Source organism: Misgurnus anguillicaudatus, chromosome 18 (assembly GCF_027580225.2).
Source record: "Misgurnus anguillicaudatus chromosome 18, ASM2758022v2, whole genome shotgun sequence".
Lineage (NCBI taxonomy): Eukaryota > Metazoa > Chordata > Actinopteri > Cypriniformes > Cobitidae > Misgurnus > Misgurnus anguillicaudatus.
Window position 1 is genome coordinate 36,572,725 of NC_073354.2, and position 16,810 is coordinate 36,589,534.

The following is a 16,810-nucleotide window of genomic DNA, read 5'->3' on the forward strand; positions in this document are numbered from 1 at the left end:
AATAAAAAACTATCCTGCCCCTTATTAGTGCAAATAAAAGCAGCTGCTGCAGTCCCAACTGATGGCCTATCAGATAAGAAACATCTCATGATGAGTAAACACAAACACACAGCCAGAGAAACTCTCAATTGGTTTCAGAAAAAAAAAATAAAGCTGCTAGAACGGCTCAGCCAATCACCTGACTTGAATCCAATTGAAAATCTATAGAAAGAACTAAAGGTCAGAGTTCACAGAAGAGATTTGAAGAGCATTTGTGAGGAAGAGTCAAAATCACAGCTGAGCAATGCATGCGACTCGTTTCTCCATACGCTTTCATTACCAACACAAGCTTTTGAACAAAGTATTGATTACAATTCTTATTTTACCTGCCGTATAGATCAAAGCAAATACTGAAACCATCTCAAATTCATTTAAAACCACTTTCATGAATTCAAACTATCATCTTGTTCACCAGTCGACTGACTTTGAGATTTCACGTCATGCTGCATTTCCACCTTGCATGTGCATTTCTGATTAATTCAACGGCCTGTCGTCAATTATTCCTAACATAAACCAATAATCATGAGCAAAACTACTTTATATTCTTGTTCTTTTTCAGTTTATTGTGTAAGAAATCTGTGGTGTAACATCTGACACACAACAGAAGAAATCAAACAGTTAAATATAAATAAATACAAACAAATAAATAAATAAATAAAATGTCCATAGAAATCATGAAATATAGAAATGGGTACCCAATATGGTCATGGTTAGATCTTAAAATACTAAACATAATTTACTAAGTGTGTCACACATCACAAACAACTTGTAAAACAAATGTAAAGATCTCATTCTTGTTGAGACACGGTTATAAAAATTAAAAGCGTGTATTAAAATCAAATAAAAGACGGAGAAGATTACACAGAGCTACATGTTGTGATGAAGTTTCTTCTCTACGGACTGCAGCAGAAGTTGCGAGTATTGCTCCAGTAATGCCACTGTGATCTTTCCCTCCGCAACCATCACAGGTCCAGACGCGCGGACTGAATCCAGTTCTGATCCCACACGGAGCAAAGCGTCCCACAAAACCTCCTGCTGCTGCTGGACGCAAGACTCGGTCGAGCCGGAGATCAGCTGAAAAAAACACATCACACATATGATATACTGTATATACTGTACACGTTTCAGTTTTAATCATGAACTTCAAAGATCAGCATATACGTTAAAATATGAGAACAGAGATTGTGGCTCACTTTAAATGTTCAACATTACATTAAACTGATGAATAAATGCTTGTTTTTTACCTGCAGTGACAGCGGAGGCGATAATCACACAACCTTTGTGCTTGATCAAATGACAAAATACTATAGCGATTAAAATATCAACAAACGTGTAAAAATCTGAATTGAACTGAATTAAAATGACTTTCTGTGTGACACTGTACTGTATCTAAATCCTTCCTCCTGATCCGCATTGACTGAACGTCGTCTTGTAGTTTTAATTTTGTTCTGGAGATCGATCTCTCGCTCTTTCATTACACTGGACTGCGTTTAACTTCAGCAGCACTGCGCAGATCTATCAGCATATGACATCACAGTATAGAGACCACGGCCCGCATTTTATAAAGATTCCAAGAGTCCTCTCAGAAAACTCATAATTTAGCTTAAAAACTTTTACATAGGACTCTTAGCTTAAGAGCTATTCGGGACTGATCTGAGAGTAACTCTGATGTAATACATAAAAATGTAGAATTTTTTTATATAAGTATATATATAATATATATTAGTGCTGTTAATGTCATACTTAACGTATTAAATAGGAAATAAAGGTTCTGTAAGTTTGTGTGATTACTTTGCTTATAGACGTCTGTAACAAACCTAAATCATCTTTGCTGCATAGTTGCATTTTTTCTAGTTACCGAATCAGTTACTGTAGTTAATGTAGTGATTACTTTTATTTCTTTTACTAATAATTATTACTTTTATTGATAATATCTTATATTAATATGTCTCACAAACATGATTCCTACACGATCTAATTTTTTGCATGTTATTAACTTACTGCATTGTGTGCAAAATTTTTTGTGTCCCTCTTCACGTTTTGTCCACTTTCCCGGTTGCTAAAAAAACTCTTGAGCCTCCTAAAAGTCCTCGTCCGTGCTCCTAACAATTTTGACCTTAAGACCTCTTTTAAGGGTTAAGATGCTTTCTGAATTACTTTTTTCTTTACTATGATTTTTTCTTTAATTTTAAGAGTAAACGCCCACATTTCTAAGAATTGTTTTAGAATTGCGTCACTAGGAGCTATTTTTTGCATTAAGATTCTTTATGAATGCTCAGTCTGTGCAGTGCTGCATTAAAGGTGTCAAAGAATGCATTGATGTTAAATTGTTCTCTGATATTTACACAGAATGTTTGTGGCTTATTAAGTGCAAAAATGATCCAGAGTCAGTTTTACAGTCCATTTACAACCCCAGGATTTGCCTTTAGAATTAAATGATCTTTTATTACCATATTTGAAAGGGTCATGAAAAATAATGTTGAGCTCTGCTCTGATTGGCTCTGCTCTGTGGCTCATGTCAGTAGCTCACATTAGTAAACATTGTAATTAATGTAATGTTTGGGGCGTACATCTCGACTGTAATGTCACAGTTGCATGCACAAGGTTTACATAAGAAGGAGGAAACAATCATGTTTAAGTCTCTACCATTATATGTCATTACCATTAACTCTTATTATTCATCTATGCCTACAGTAAATACAGAAAGTAAAACTGTATTTACTGTAGGCATAAATGAATAATAAGAGTTGATAATATCTAATACACAGCGGTCACCAACTGGACAGGTCTGGGAATTACATTTAGACAAGTGTAATCTATCACACGGCTTTCAGATCTTCCCATCACTGCTAATAATCCATCAAAGGCAGGAAATCTTTATTGTTTATAAAATAAAAAAACTAATCAACAGAATCAATGATAAGATTAATAGCAGGAGAAGTTTTGATGCATTGCTTGTTTAACAAACATGAACTCCGTACGGCCACATATGCATTGATTCATGATTGTGGTTACTTGTGAAGATCCATTTCTGCATCAGCATCACTCAATGACAGCATGTGTTTGAGTCTGAATGACCTTCATTAGGTGTCCATTAGGTGATGCTGGTGGTACAGAAATAATACGAGCTGCTGTGTTATTGTGTTTGTGTTACCGTTCTATAGAGTCGTGTGGTTCTCTGTACGCTACTACACAACTCAGCTGCTGCCCGTCTGCATTCCTCCAAACTAACTGATGCTGATTAAAAAAACAAGAGAAGAACGACTGTTACCACAGTAAACACATGGTAAAACATGCCCAACAGTATAAGCTGAAGTCTGGTTGTGTGTTTATGCTGATTGAATTTGTTGACCATTAATATTGTTTATATCTAATAGTTGCTGCTGTTGTTTTAACCAGCGTGTCATTAAGGCCATGCATTATAGTGATTTGATGAATAAACCATCACATGACTTCTGCAGAACGACTACAACTAAACTTCAGATGTTTCACATATCTGCATTGATCAAGCACACAAAACACAAACAAAAGAAAACTGAGTGAAGGAGAATTGTGAGAAGAAAGCAAACACAGACATCAGAAATATAAGGAAAAAGCATCATAGATACCTTGAACATCAGGAGTGTCAGACGTTACAAAAAAAGCTTTGACAGCCGCTCGTGGGCGATCGTCTCGTGAGAACGTCTCGTTCCGGTTCACGCTTTCAGGATCACTTGCAGAGGATAACGGCCTGACGGTCCTCGCCGACTCATGATTAACGTTTGCGTCAACGTAAAGATCCTCAGCGGCAGGAGAGTCTTTGTGGAAATAATGGCCGTAATCCGGCGGACTGCTTCTGCTTGGCCACTCAGCAAACGGACCGATCGTCCTCCGACAGGATCGAGGTTTAACGGCTTTTGAAGGAAGATGTTCAGGTTCACCTGGAACGGTTGTAGACCGAGACGGGAACGTATCCCTCGCTCGTAACGGGCTGCACGGTAATGTGCTCGGCAAGGTCTCGCGTGAGGTCCCGTCCGAACAGAGGCCGTCTCCTACGGACACAGAGCGGGCGATTTTGGCTATGGAGCTGGTGGTGGGGCTCATGTAAGAGCGAGTCCTAGAAACCTGCTTGGCATTTGGGCTTTCCCAAGACTGAGGGCGAGGCGGCGTCGTGGGACAAAAGCGATGAGGGGAGTCGGTCTTCTCCATTTTGAGCTTGGACCGGGGTGAATGCACTTCTCTTCGTAGACGGGTTGGTGTCAGCGACTTTCGTGCTGAAAAGATGAAGGTAAATTTACACGTGGAAAACTGGAGCCACAGGTCACGAGTCGTTCACACTGACAGTGATAGTTTGACAGCCGGTTTAATCTTAATAGGGAAAGGTTTAAAGTTATAGAGACGTGCACGCCCCCCCCCCAACTTCCCGTGTCCTACTACACCTGAGAAATATAAAATGTTGAAATACTCACCGTCTGTTGGCAGATTTTGTATTGAAGCAGATTTCTGGAGCACCCTGCTCAGGTACGGATGACTCCTCTGTGGTGAGGACCACATTAATGGATCACGCTCGCAAGGCTTCGCATCTCCTACGTCTTCTGAGCTGTTTCCAGAACATGTCTGAGGGTTGATGGTGGGCTCTGTGGTCCTGCACATTAAAGAGATATTTCCTCAATACCTTCTGCTATAGAGAATGTGAATATTACTCATCATCATAAAGGAAAAGATGACCTCCAAGTGGACTTTTGGGCATGAAAATGTGGCGGGATTCCTACAGTTTGGTTTTGGGTCTCTGAGAAAAAAATGACAAAAAACAGCAAAATGAAAGCATATCTAAAAAGCCCAAATCATAAACATCTCATGTACTGTAAGCCGAGCGTCCTCACCGGTGTTAACGCTGTCCGTCACATCTTCAGGTTGAAAACTCTTTATGTCAATGTGAGATTGATCTACAGATGAATGTGTAGGAGAGAGATTAATCAGAAACAGATCTACAGTAGCAATGATAACAGTGTGTCTCTTTATACTGGACATCAATCGCTCTCTTAACATGATGCAGCAGTTTATCCCACCATGACTACTAACTAGACTGACCCATCACAACCTTTATCAAACTTGAACAATGACTTCATCTGTCATGAATACATAACGTGTCAAATAATAACAAAGTGTCGTACAGTAAAGCGTCATGACTGCAGTACAGAGCTCTCACAACAACTAACCAATCAGACCTCAAGGTATCTCCTAAATGCTGCCAAAAATCAGAAAACCCACACAATCATGGTTTTCACAATAGATTTTTGCTGTCATGTCAAAGTAATGAAGTACATCCATCCCTAGTTTGTGTGCGCTGTGACACCTGCATGGTCTTGATCTGGACTGGATTCACCGCTGCAGAATCCACTGGAGGAGCTCCGGCCGTCCTGCGGCTTTCCCTCTGCAGTCGAGGCCTGGAGCTCGGATGAAGATTCAGACAGGCTGGGCCAATCCTCCGCGTACACCACAACACCCTCAGGTTCTGGCGTCGAAGCCGGGGCGAGCCAAGCGGAATGAGGTCGAACTTGATGTGTTTTACTACAATCCTTAACACACACACAGATTCATTGATGTTTCACGCAAATTAATCTTTAAGCCTTACACACATACAATGTTTCCAGGTAGTTCTAGGTTGTTGTGTGATATGAGTTCATATGTTGATATGTGTGACAGACATACAGCAGTTATCATCACCTGTAGACTGAAGGTGCTGCCCCGCTCCTCGACCCCGAGACGCTCTATACGGCCTTTTGAAAGAGAATCCAGCTGCCGAAGTTCCAGCATAGATTTCACCGTCAGCTCCAGAGAGCCCATCTGACAGGACCAACGTCTCCGCGGGCGAACGCCAGACAGACGACACTCTGCAGAAGATCCCTGAACAAATCACAACCACAATAACATCTAGAGTAAGAAAAACCTGCTCAGGTCATCATCATCATCATCACTCCGAGCACAGGACTCGTCAACGTACTGAAGCATGAAGATCCATGACTGCTATCTAATGTCACTCAACGAGCCTCAATAACTCCTGCTAGTGAATATGCAGATCTTAAAGGTGTGATTTCTCATCTGAAATGACTTTCACTTACCTTAACAAAACTGCTTTGACTTCCTTCAACAGAAGCACCTTTAACAGACATGAACACACAGTTTTAGAAATCTTTCATATTTGTCATGTTTGTTTAGTTTAGTTTAGAGATGTTTCTCACCAGGCTCTTTCTTAACACTGCCCTCTGACAAATGCAGACTGGTGTTCTGGTGACCCTTATATTCTTCATCATCCTCCTCATCTTCAGAGTAGCAGCTAGCAGTAGACGACGATGCATTTAATGTAAAACCAGACAAGCGTCTGAAATGATGATTGCACAGAACGGTTCACATGAGTGCTGGATGTCAACACGACATATTCATATTTTCAAACCTCTCAGTGACATCACATCTTACGGTACCTGAACGGATGATTTTTAACGGTATGACCGCCTTTGCGCCGACACAGATGTTCTCTCATGTTCACGGTCAGTTCAGGACAGAGTCGCCATACAATGATACAACTGTGAATAACGACAGTCTGAGTTATGACATCACAGAGATATACATCATTAAATATGACACACACCTGTCACCTGAGGCGGAGATCAGATGTCTACAGTCATCGGTGAACGTCAAACTGCTGATGATATCTGTAAGAAAAACAAATCCTATCCAGAACTATAGTCCTTCTGTCTTAAATAAATATTTCAGTACAATATAATAAAATGTTGTAAGTAAATATAATCAGGCATATGATTGAACAGAGTGAACGTTACCTGAATGACCGAAGACTGATGCTAAACATTCACCTGTCCTGAAGTCAAAGAGAGCGATGCTTTTATCAGAGCAGCTGGTGGCCACATACACACCAGACGGGTCCATCTCAATCTACAATACATCCACACTTAAAACTCAATCATTTACTAATATACACTATTAAGATCTTTGTCTCCATTCGTTGTTGTAATGAAGGAGTTCAATAATGTCTACTGAGACAATAAACAGTATAGATTAGATATATCAATGTATTGATAAGAACAAAGTATAATAGATGATTTTTACTGTAGAGAAAATGTTTACAGTTAAAGTCCCCCTGTAGTTCAAATCTCATTTTCACATTTCACTCTTTATGTCTATGTGGTGTTTTTAATTAAGTGATAATGTAAAGTCTGCAGGCTGTTATTGCAGAAATAAACCCTGATAGTGTGATCAAGACCAGGTGCAAAGCGGAGAGTCTTGTTTTGCGATTACAACCTGCTGACTTTACATTATCCCGCTTATTACAGACAAGAAAAAAGTCCAAAGCGAGTACTCATACCACGTTAAAGGAACAGTATGTAGGATTGTGGCCAAAACTGGTATTGCAATAACAAAACTAGTGGCTAAAACTGGTACTGCAATCAGACAACTGGTGGCCAATACACAACATGACAACATAAACATCAGTTGAGGGCTGCAACTCCACTTTTTAAATGACAATATCCTGGCCAAAGCAATGATGTCAGTGATATAAGTATTTGAAATGAAAATTATTTCTTAATGTCTCGTGACATATCAGGGCCATTTTATGATTAATTGATATACATTTCTTACATACTGTTCCTTTAAGATTAAATGGAAAATCAATAGTATATAAATACAGTTATTAACTCTTTCCCCGCCATTGACGAGTTAACTGGTCAATTAAGAGAAAATGCTTCCCTGCCAAAGACAAGAATTTCTGGCTTTCGCAATACAACTATTATCTACATCTGCAACTTATACAACTCGTAAGTAACGCCTCACGTGTAAGAGTATGAACTCCGTGTATGTTTTAAAGATCACCCTGCATCTGATCTTTATCAAAAGTCCTTCACAAAAATATAATTATCTCAGATTTTTGCTCAAAACTGGGTGTTTTGAAGAAACCTACCCGTATTTGAGAGGAGACAAAAAGAGAAATAATGAAGGTAGGATGAAACTTTTTTTATTTTTTGAAAGCAGATACTCCGACCTAATCACAGCCGTGACGATATAGAGATATAAAACACTCCTGCTCCAGTCATATTGCTTAAATAATTTTTGTGTAATATTAAACTGTACCTGTTAAGCATCCGGGTTACCGTGTGTTATTCGTTTCCGGTGATTATCTTGGCATAACAAACCTGCCAATGTAGCGACTGGCCAATCAGAATCAAGCATTCTAATCACCCGTGTAATGCTGTTTTAATGCATGAAGAAATGACTGTAATGGGAATAACTTATGCCATTATGATACTCAAAGATGAGCTTTAAGTGAAAAAATGATCGACTACAGCGGGACTTTAAAGGTTTGTCCCAAAAGACTGAGCAAAGCCTACAGTACAGGTGAGTTATATTGTACCGCACCTTAAGCAGACTGCCATCATCTCTTTCAGAGCCTTTATAAGATCTCTTCTGTTTCCCACTGCTTATGTTGAACACTCTGAGACAGACAAGAGAAAACTATAAATGAGTTATATCATCATACATACATCTGAACATAATACAGACAAGCAGAACAATAAAATACACTGATCTATTCATGTACACGCACACACACACACACACACACACACACACACACACACACACACACACACCTGATGCTTCTGTCCTGACAGCTGACAGCAGTATATCGGCCGTTAGGATCAACAGTCATGTCACAGGAAGTTGTTTTCAGAAGTACATGATGTGTCTGCAGGAATTCTGTCCCTCTGACAGTCTAAATAGAGGACAGCACATGTAACTAGTCCAGTCCCAGCAAACTAATTAGACTAGTCTTACAACTCAGTCATCTAATTTCTTTTTTTTAAGACTGGTCTTAAAGATTTATAGTCCCAATATCATGCTAAAAAGATATGAAGTAAATCAGCGCTCGTCTTATTTTACTTTTGATTAAAAACCTTATCATCAGATTTGTGTTTACTGTCCACGAGTTCAAATCTCAACATCAACTTAAGATTTACTAACTGAGATCAAGTAACTGTGCTGAGATCAGTGTTATGTCACTTGCAGGAGATCTACACAATAGTCTTTAATATAAATCTATCTTCTCCTCAGGTAAAACATTGTGTTATTATTATTAGCAGCAGGACTTACTTTATGAGCCGTGTGAAAGTACAAACTCTTATTTGATCCACAACTGATCAGCTTGACTTCTCCATCATTCACTGTAGAAATCAATAAACAACAACAGAATCAACATTTACCACATCAACAGAGACTAAAGTACAGCTCAAGATTACTTCAGGTTATGCATGTAAAGTGAGTGGCATGTTTGTCAAATACGGTACACAAACACAAATGTGACCTCTGCATTTAACCCCGTCAGTGAGTAGTGAACACCCGGAGCAATGGGCGGCTATAACAGCCGTGAGACTCAAACCGGCAACTCTTAGATTACAAGCCTGACATACAGTAAAGCCAGTGTGAAGGATCACAGCACAGCCAAGAGAAGAGATTACCAATAACTTACTAGGGTGCAGACTTTGGATTAGAGAGGTAAAATCATGAAAAGTGTAAGAGAAGCAGAAGGTCATTGATATTCTTACCGGTGAAGTTCACAGCAGTGACACATGAAGTGTGATGGTCCAGTGTCTGAATCAGACTGTAACCTTTATCTACATCCAACACATGGATTAAACCATCTCGACTCGCTGTTACCAGAAGATTCATGCCTGCGTCACAAATCACACACGTTTACATCTACAATACACACTGTGTTAATCTGAGATGATTGTGTCAGATTTCAGTGTTTGCACACACACCTGTGTGAGGTTTAGAGTACTCCAGACACCTGATCTCAGACTCGTGCACATCAGCTTTGAGAATCTCCTTCATACAGGTCAAGTCATGAACCCTAGGACAAGACAGTTAGGACTTTTGTAACTAAGAAAATGACCTTTCGGTTGCGTGTGCACGTAAAACATCTTTGTTATGTAGTAATAGATGATTGGTGCGTACCGGAGCGTGCCGGTCCTGTCCCCTGACGCCAGGTGTCGGGCATCTGGACTGACACAGATGGTACTAAAAGAGTTTCTGCTCTCTCCCTCACTTTTCTCTGAACTACTAACTGCAGTTCCCTCAATATCCAGCAGGGTGTCGTCTATGTAGATGATTTCATGAAGATCCTGAGAATGTTTTAAACCACTTTATTCAGCATCTCATTTAGTAAATCACTTTGCTCGTCAATTTATTTTATTTTTCTGGACTCACTTTGCTTAACAAACCGCTGGAAACGCTCTCCAAGCTCCACATTCTGACTGTGCCGTCCGCCGAACAGCTAAAGAACAATCCGGAGGAACCGAGTACTGCTTTTGAGACATCCGTGTCTGTAGGAAACATCTGGAGCACAGGACGTCACCTTACATTCCGATTGGCTACAATAATGTGTTTATACATTTGTTTTACTCCTAAATGCAGAAATCCTCAAGACAAAGACTTTTGTCTTAAAAAAAATAAATAAATAAAGGGATGTAATGTTGTGCTTTCTCTTCAACCTAATTGCTCTTTTAACTGTTTATTTGTGGATGTTTGAAAATGATTGAGAAATAAATTTCTGTCCTCAACATTTTTATTAAAACACTGATGTGTCTGTTTCAGATGTTCACCTGCAGGTCTCGGATGCACGCCGAGTGATACAGAGCAAAATAAACTTTGCCCACTTTCTGCAGATCTTGCGTGTCCCACACGTACAAGCTGTGATCGTTATACACGCACGACAGCCAGCGGTTAACAGGGTCATAGGTCACCGCCACGGAGTCTGGATACCGAGGATCCGGCTTCCTGAGGGACAGGTGACTGATGAATACGTGTGAGGGGAAAATACAAACTCCTGAAACAATTCAATGTGTTTGAGAAGATGCACATTTAAAGAAAAGAAGGGGAAAGATTTTCATCAGATTGATGTTCACGTGCATCACACGCTCAGATTTAAAGCAGGTGTCTCCAACCCTCCAGACTTCAGCTCCACCACATCTGTCTGTAATTATCAAACACCTTGAATAGCTGCTTCAGCTGGGTTTGATTGGGGTTGGAGACCCCGTGTGTCTGGAGCAGGTTCACCTCCAGCTCATACCTCGTCTGAGAAACAGCGACACCCAGGTGATGTGGACGTGGTAGCGTGCAGACGAAGCTCAGATCAGACGGGCTGAAGACTCGCACGGTTCCATTAGCACACGCACAGAAGATCAGATCTTCAGTCACAGACAGAGACGCGGCTGAGCTCGTCTAAACACATAGAGAGTCATTATCAGACATCGCAAAATATTTTTTAAGAAGACAACTAACTGTAGGTCTTCTGCAATAAAATTCTGCATTGTTGCCAAGCAGCTTTACAGTGAATAGATATTAGTAAAGTTTGTGACAGGATGAGTATTTGCTGTAAATTATGTCATTACTGAATAGGTCTGTAACAATTGCGCGTTTTCTCAATGAATGAATTTGAATGAATTACGGTGAAATCTCGGGACATCCCAAAGCCACGGGGGCGCTCTCGTGCAAAAACTCCAATTGTGTCACAGAAGAAGTAGCATTACAAACACTATACCAGGAAATGTCTACAGAAATATTTATATGGCTGTTCTTCAAATTGTTTCAGGTATTTTCATGATAATAACTAATATTTTGAATGATTTTGTTTACCGAGTGTTGCTTTTTCAAATGCACGTTATAAACGACTTCGACTCATAATGATTTTAGATTGATAAGGACTTCCTACTGATCATAGAGCCGTAGTACACACACAAGCTTTGCATGAAACACAGAATCGTTTTCAGACAGGCATTTTTATTAATTGTTACAGCCCTATTACTGAACAAATAACATCACAGCAATTAACTTAAAGGATTAGTCAATTTTCTTAAAAGAAAAATCCAGATAATTTACTCACCACCATGTCATCCAAAATGTTGATGTCTTTCTTTGTTCAGTCGAGAAGAAATTATGTTTTTTGAGGAAAACATTGCAGGATTTTTAATGGACTTTAATGGACACCAACACCCAACACCCAACTCAACACGTAACAGTTTTTTTTCAACAGAGTATTAAAGGACTATAAACGATCCCAGACGAGGCATATGGGTTTTTCTATGACAAGAAAAATAAAAAATATGCTCTTTTAAACCACAACTTCTCGTCTAGATCCGGTCCAGCGCGGATGTAAATGCGTAGTGACGTAGAGAGGTCACGTGTTACATATATACCATTGTAAACAATAAACTGACACAAAGACATTAATTAGTATCATTCCACATACAACAACGTCGGAGCAGTCCTCTTTCAACACACTTGTAAACACTGAGTTTCGCATTTGTCCTCTATGATGTCATGACGTATTGCGTGAGGTCACGCTGACGCTTTCAGGACCGAAGAAGTGAGGAAGACGAGAAGTTGTGATTTAAAAGTGCATATTTTTCTTGTCAAAAATGACAATCATTTTGCTAGATAAGACCCTTTTGCCTCGTTTGGGATTGTTTATAGTCCTTTGATACTCCGTTGAAAAAAAGTGTTACGTGTTGAGTTAGGTGTTAAGTGTTGGTGTCCATTAAAGTCCATTAAAAATCCTGCAATGTTTTCCTCAAAAAACATAATTTCTTCTCGACTGAACAAAAAAAGACATCTACATTTTGAATGAAGTGGTGGTGAGTAAATTATCTGGATTTTTCTTTTAAGAAAATTGACTATTCCTTTAAGATTAAGATTAATCTTAGTTGTCCACGCACGGACTGAAAGTGTAACATTACCTATTCGCTATTCTTTTTCACTCACAGAGCTAACGTGATTAAATCACTCAGTGATAAATCACTTTAACATCTGTCAGGGTCACATGATTCAGATAAACACTAGAACTTTAACACCACACACAAAAGGACATTTACACACAGATACACAAACAGGCAAAGAACACAAATTACAGACACACATAAAAAGTAGTCTCACCTCACAAGACAATTTCCACCATCTACAACTGTACAATCCCACATTTATACTGAAAGGATTTAAAATGCTGAAAACGGCCCAGTTTACTGTAACTGTGATGTATTAAAAGGTTTCTGTAGTCTGTACATCATCATCACTCATATTCAAGTCAAAAGATTGAGTTAATCAGTTACTCACCTTTAAATCGACCCATTTCTCCAGAATCCTCCTGCTATTAAACTCACACAACAGACCTGATGAGGTGACACAGAACGTACTCTCAGACTTCTGCCCGTGACCACACGCCACATCACAGAAGAAGTTGTTCTGAAGATCTCCGAGGAGACCCGAGCGCCCCATCAGCGGGACGGTGGACGAAAACTGAATAAAGAAAGACAGCAGAACCGTCTCATCTCAGATCTGTTATAATCTGATCACTCAACACATCATGTGGAGATGTGCATTGAATTAATAATGAACGTGCTAGTTACATTAGACTTTTAAAGTTCTTCAACTGTTTACATATAAAGATGCAAAACCCTCGAAGCGTCTGACGTTTTAGTATTTAATTTCATCAGACTCAATGGATTCTGTTTAGCGGCTTTGCATCTGCAAATATAATCAGTACTTCATTGAAATGTATATGGAAATGGTCAAGTTGAGCATTAGGGCAGAAACTGTGCAGTTTATAGCAGAGCGTATTTCACCAGACGTATCACACATCTACTACAGCACACAGTATACATACACACTTTCATTAAATATGATGCTATTATTGCTGTTTTCAACATAACAGAGAGGATACGATGTAACACAAAGTTTCCTTCAGACATTTTACCTTGTTAAGGAGAGAAGGTTCCAGGTACCAGAATCGAACGTGTCGGTTTCCAGCGGTGACAAAATATGAGCTGTCATCAGAGAACGCCACCGCCGTCACTTTACTGGACACTTTGTTTGTGGCCACCAGTGAGTTTCTCTAAAGAAGTGTGGACAACTCCAGTAAACCGCAAATAATAATGAGGCAGAATTCAAGGGACTGATGGATGATCGTTGTACCTTCCAGAGCCAAACGTTGACGCTCATGTCGTGCTGAGAGCCCACGCTGACGATGTATTTGCTGTCGGGAGAAAACGTCACACAGGACACGCCGTATTTGTGCTCCTGTAACTCGGCCACCTGCGTTCTGCCCTCCACGTCCCAAACGCGCACAGCAGGCAGATATCCACACTGAAGAAGAGACAAGTCACACGCAAAGAAATATTCAAAGTTTTCATTCACGTTTAAAGCCAGAAACGGCGGCTTGATCAGACTTAACAAGTAAATAGTGTCAGTGTTGTTCCTCACCTCTCCTGTGACCAGATATTTACCATCTGAAGAGAAGGACAAGGCTGTAATGGTTTTCCTGAAAGACAAAATATTTCCAACACGTTAACCACATACAGATGACATTAAAGTGATATTATGACAGATTCTTTACCTGGATGAACTGATGAGATGCTGTTGTGTGGTTTTGGAGGGGTTCAGTAACACCACTACACATCTGAACAAAACACACAGATTTAATCTTTAAACTGAATGATTAGTATAAGACACAACATCTCCTCACTTTACAACATAATGTTTGTTTAATGGTCTATACACATACAGTAGGTGGGTGATTCTCACGAAAACTTGGTTTTAAACATGTCAAGCATGAAAATGTAAAAATTGCTTAAATTTACTTTTTTTCCCACCAGACATTGAAAAACAAAGTCTGGGGTAAATAGGAACATTTATTTAAAAACTTTTACTTATCATTTAACACTTTTTGTAACATAATTTAAAAAATTAGTCCTAAAAAATCTCATTACCGCAACCGTCAGAAAACATCAACACTGACATATTTACAAAATGACATGACAAACCTGAAAGAACATAATTTGGAGATTCTGCACATGCATTTAAAATCAAAGTATTATGCTTCTATTCATTAAATTAACATTTAATAAGCATCTGTTGCGGTAATGATAATCAAAATGTCGTGTAAGCATTCTGACAAGACAATATTTCAAATTAACTCTAAAAAAATGATCTTACCTGGTAGCCATCTTGAAATAACTGGTCCATGTGCTTGGTCACTCAAAATCAAACTTTATTAAAATTCTGTATGTGTGCTTAAACTGTTCTCAAAAAGTGTTGCGGAGGATGAGAACATCAGGCATGGAAACATAATTTTCCTAATTTTTCTTCATTATTATTATACATGAATATTCAGTAAATATTTTTTCTGTCATCTAAAGTAGTCTAGCAAAACATCCATTAATTTTTTTTCTTAATATTTTTGTGTTAATTTGATTAAATTATAACATAACGCATGTTCAAACACAGCCGGACACATTGCGGTAATGAGAATTTCAGCAGAAAATGAGATAAAATTTACAATTATAAATTCTTATGTTGAAATCACACATTGTGCAAGGTAGAACACAGTATTGTGTTAATTCTGATGCTTTTTAATGTTACTATATTACACATTTTAAAGCTAAAATCATTAGTGCCGTGGTGTTTCAATGGTTTCGTGAGAATCACCCAGGTGTTTGATGTCAGACAATGGTTGTGCGGTCTTCAATCATATAGTTAATAAAACATTATGAGGATTAAAGTCTACAGTGCTGTGGGTGTCCATGTTTGTTTTTAGTCTCACCCGGCCGGATAGGCCACCGTCCCTGACCACGGGTCACATGTTAAACTGCTGTTACCTGAAGCTGTGATACCTAAAACTCTTTCCAAAGTCACCTGATAAGAGACAATCACAATCATCATTATTTTCATTACATGGACAAACAAACAAATGTCTTTAGATCTCATCCTGACCTTGCATGTTTTGTGTGATTCATTATTATAATTGTTTGACTTTGATATTATATGCAGTAGTTATAAAGATGAAATGATTTCCATAAAAAGCTTCATTTATTCATCAAATTAAACTCCTCTGAGAGTTCTGACATCTGATGTCACGAGCACAGGAATGTGTTGATGTGTTTGTTTTATCCATCAATATAATCCACGTAAACATCACATCTTACACAAGTGTGTTACACACTGTTTGTTTGTGTGTGTGTGTGTGTGTGTGTGTGTGTGTGTGTGTGTGTGTGTGTGTGTGTGTGTGTGTAACATTTTTCAATATAAAAAATCTAATTAAGCAAAAACAAAACTTCATCAGAAATAAAAGTTACTTATGAATTTACTTAATTTATTTGCTTTATTTGTCTGTGTAACAGTCTACCGTTATATATTCATGTAACTTAATGCATCCTTTGCATTTGTGAATGATTAAAATCCAAAAGCTTAAAAAAGTGCTAAACGTGACACCATATGTCGTTGTAAATTAATTGTAACTAATTTTAAAAGATTTTTAAACGCAGTGGTAGATATAATAATACAGAAGTTGTGTATTGATCATGTTGTGTTTAGTTAAAGAGTTAATCTAACTTTATTTACCTGACTGGACAAACTGTCTGTCACGCGACATCGATTCTTTCCGAGTTTGATTGACGGAGAGCGCAGAAGATTTTTAATCCGACTTTTAATAGTAAACCCTTCCATATCACACATTAAAATCCACACGAGTCCACTAAAATATTTCAGGAATAAATGATCAGACTCAGATCAGACACCGAGCTGCAACAGTGCAACCTAATCAACTCGTCGACGAATCCGATTGGCTTTTGTCATCTATGACGTCTCCTTTTTGAAAGATGACGCGGTGTTAGTTTATTCATTTAAACTTTCAATTAGATTTATAAGTTTCCATTTACTCTCAAACATTTAA

The 16,810-nt window shown here is 38.7% G+C and overlaps 1 protein-coding gene across 3 annotated transcripts in view; it reads right to left on the minus strand.

Moving 5' to 3' along the window:
* Positions 1-16,695, minus strand: part of pak5 (p21 protein (Cdc42/Rac)-activated kinase 5) — a 52,168-nt gene extending 35,473 nt beyond the window's left edge. For 2 of the 3 annotated variants that reach the window (XM_073856401.1, XM_073856400.1), the window contains exons 1-26: positions 16,480-16,694; positions 15,683-15,774; positions 14,477-14,539; positions 14,344-14,401; positions 14,056-14,226; positions 13,838-13,975; positions 13,198-13,380; positions 11,159-11,310; positions 10,692-10,866; positions 10,297-10,425; positions 10,045-10,211; positions 9,849-9,940; positions 9,633-9,758; positions 9,181-9,251; positions 8,682-8,803; positions 8,449-8,524; positions 6,858-6,969; positions 6,668-6,731; positions 6,501-6,602; positions 6,261-6,400; positions 6,141-6,178; positions 5,746-5,925; positions 5,375-5,597; positions 4,902-4,964; positions 4,747-4,807; positions 4,488-4,663 (exon numbers count right to left, since the gene is read on the minus strand). In XM_073856401.1, the coding sequence (XP_073712502.1) occupies positions 4,488-4,663; positions 4,747-4,807; positions 4,902-4,964; positions 5,375-5,597; positions 5,746-5,925; positions 6,141-6,178; positions 6,261-6,400; positions 6,501-6,602; positions 6,668-6,731; positions 6,858-6,969; positions 8,449-8,524; positions 8,682-8,803; positions 9,181-9,251; positions 9,633-9,758; positions 9,849-9,940; positions 10,045-10,211; positions 10,297-10,425; positions 10,692-10,866; positions 11,159-11,310; positions 13,198-13,380; positions 13,838-13,975; positions 14,056-14,226; positions 14,344-14,401; positions 14,477-14,539; positions 15,683-15,774; positions 16,480-16,593 (3,088 nt within the window). In that variant the 5' untranslated portion in view covers positions 16,594-16,694. Of the gene's footprint in view, positions 1-4,487; positions 4,664-4,746; positions 4,808-4,901; positions 4,965-5,374; positions 5,598-5,745; positions 5,926-6,140; positions 6,179-6,260; positions 6,401-6,500; positions 6,603-6,667; positions 6,732-6,857; positions 6,970-8,448; positions 8,525-8,681; positions 8,804-9,180; positions 9,252-9,632; positions 9,759-9,848; positions 9,941-10,044; positions 10,212-10,296; positions 10,426-10,691; positions 10,867-11,158; positions 11,311-13,197; positions 13,381-13,837; positions 13,976-14,055; positions 14,227-14,343; positions 14,402-14,476; positions 14,540-15,682; positions 15,775-16,479 lie in introns of all 3 variants that reach the window. The other variant, XM_073856399.1, reaches the window with a different exon arrangement.
* Positions 16,696-16,810: the final 115 nt, after the last annotated feature.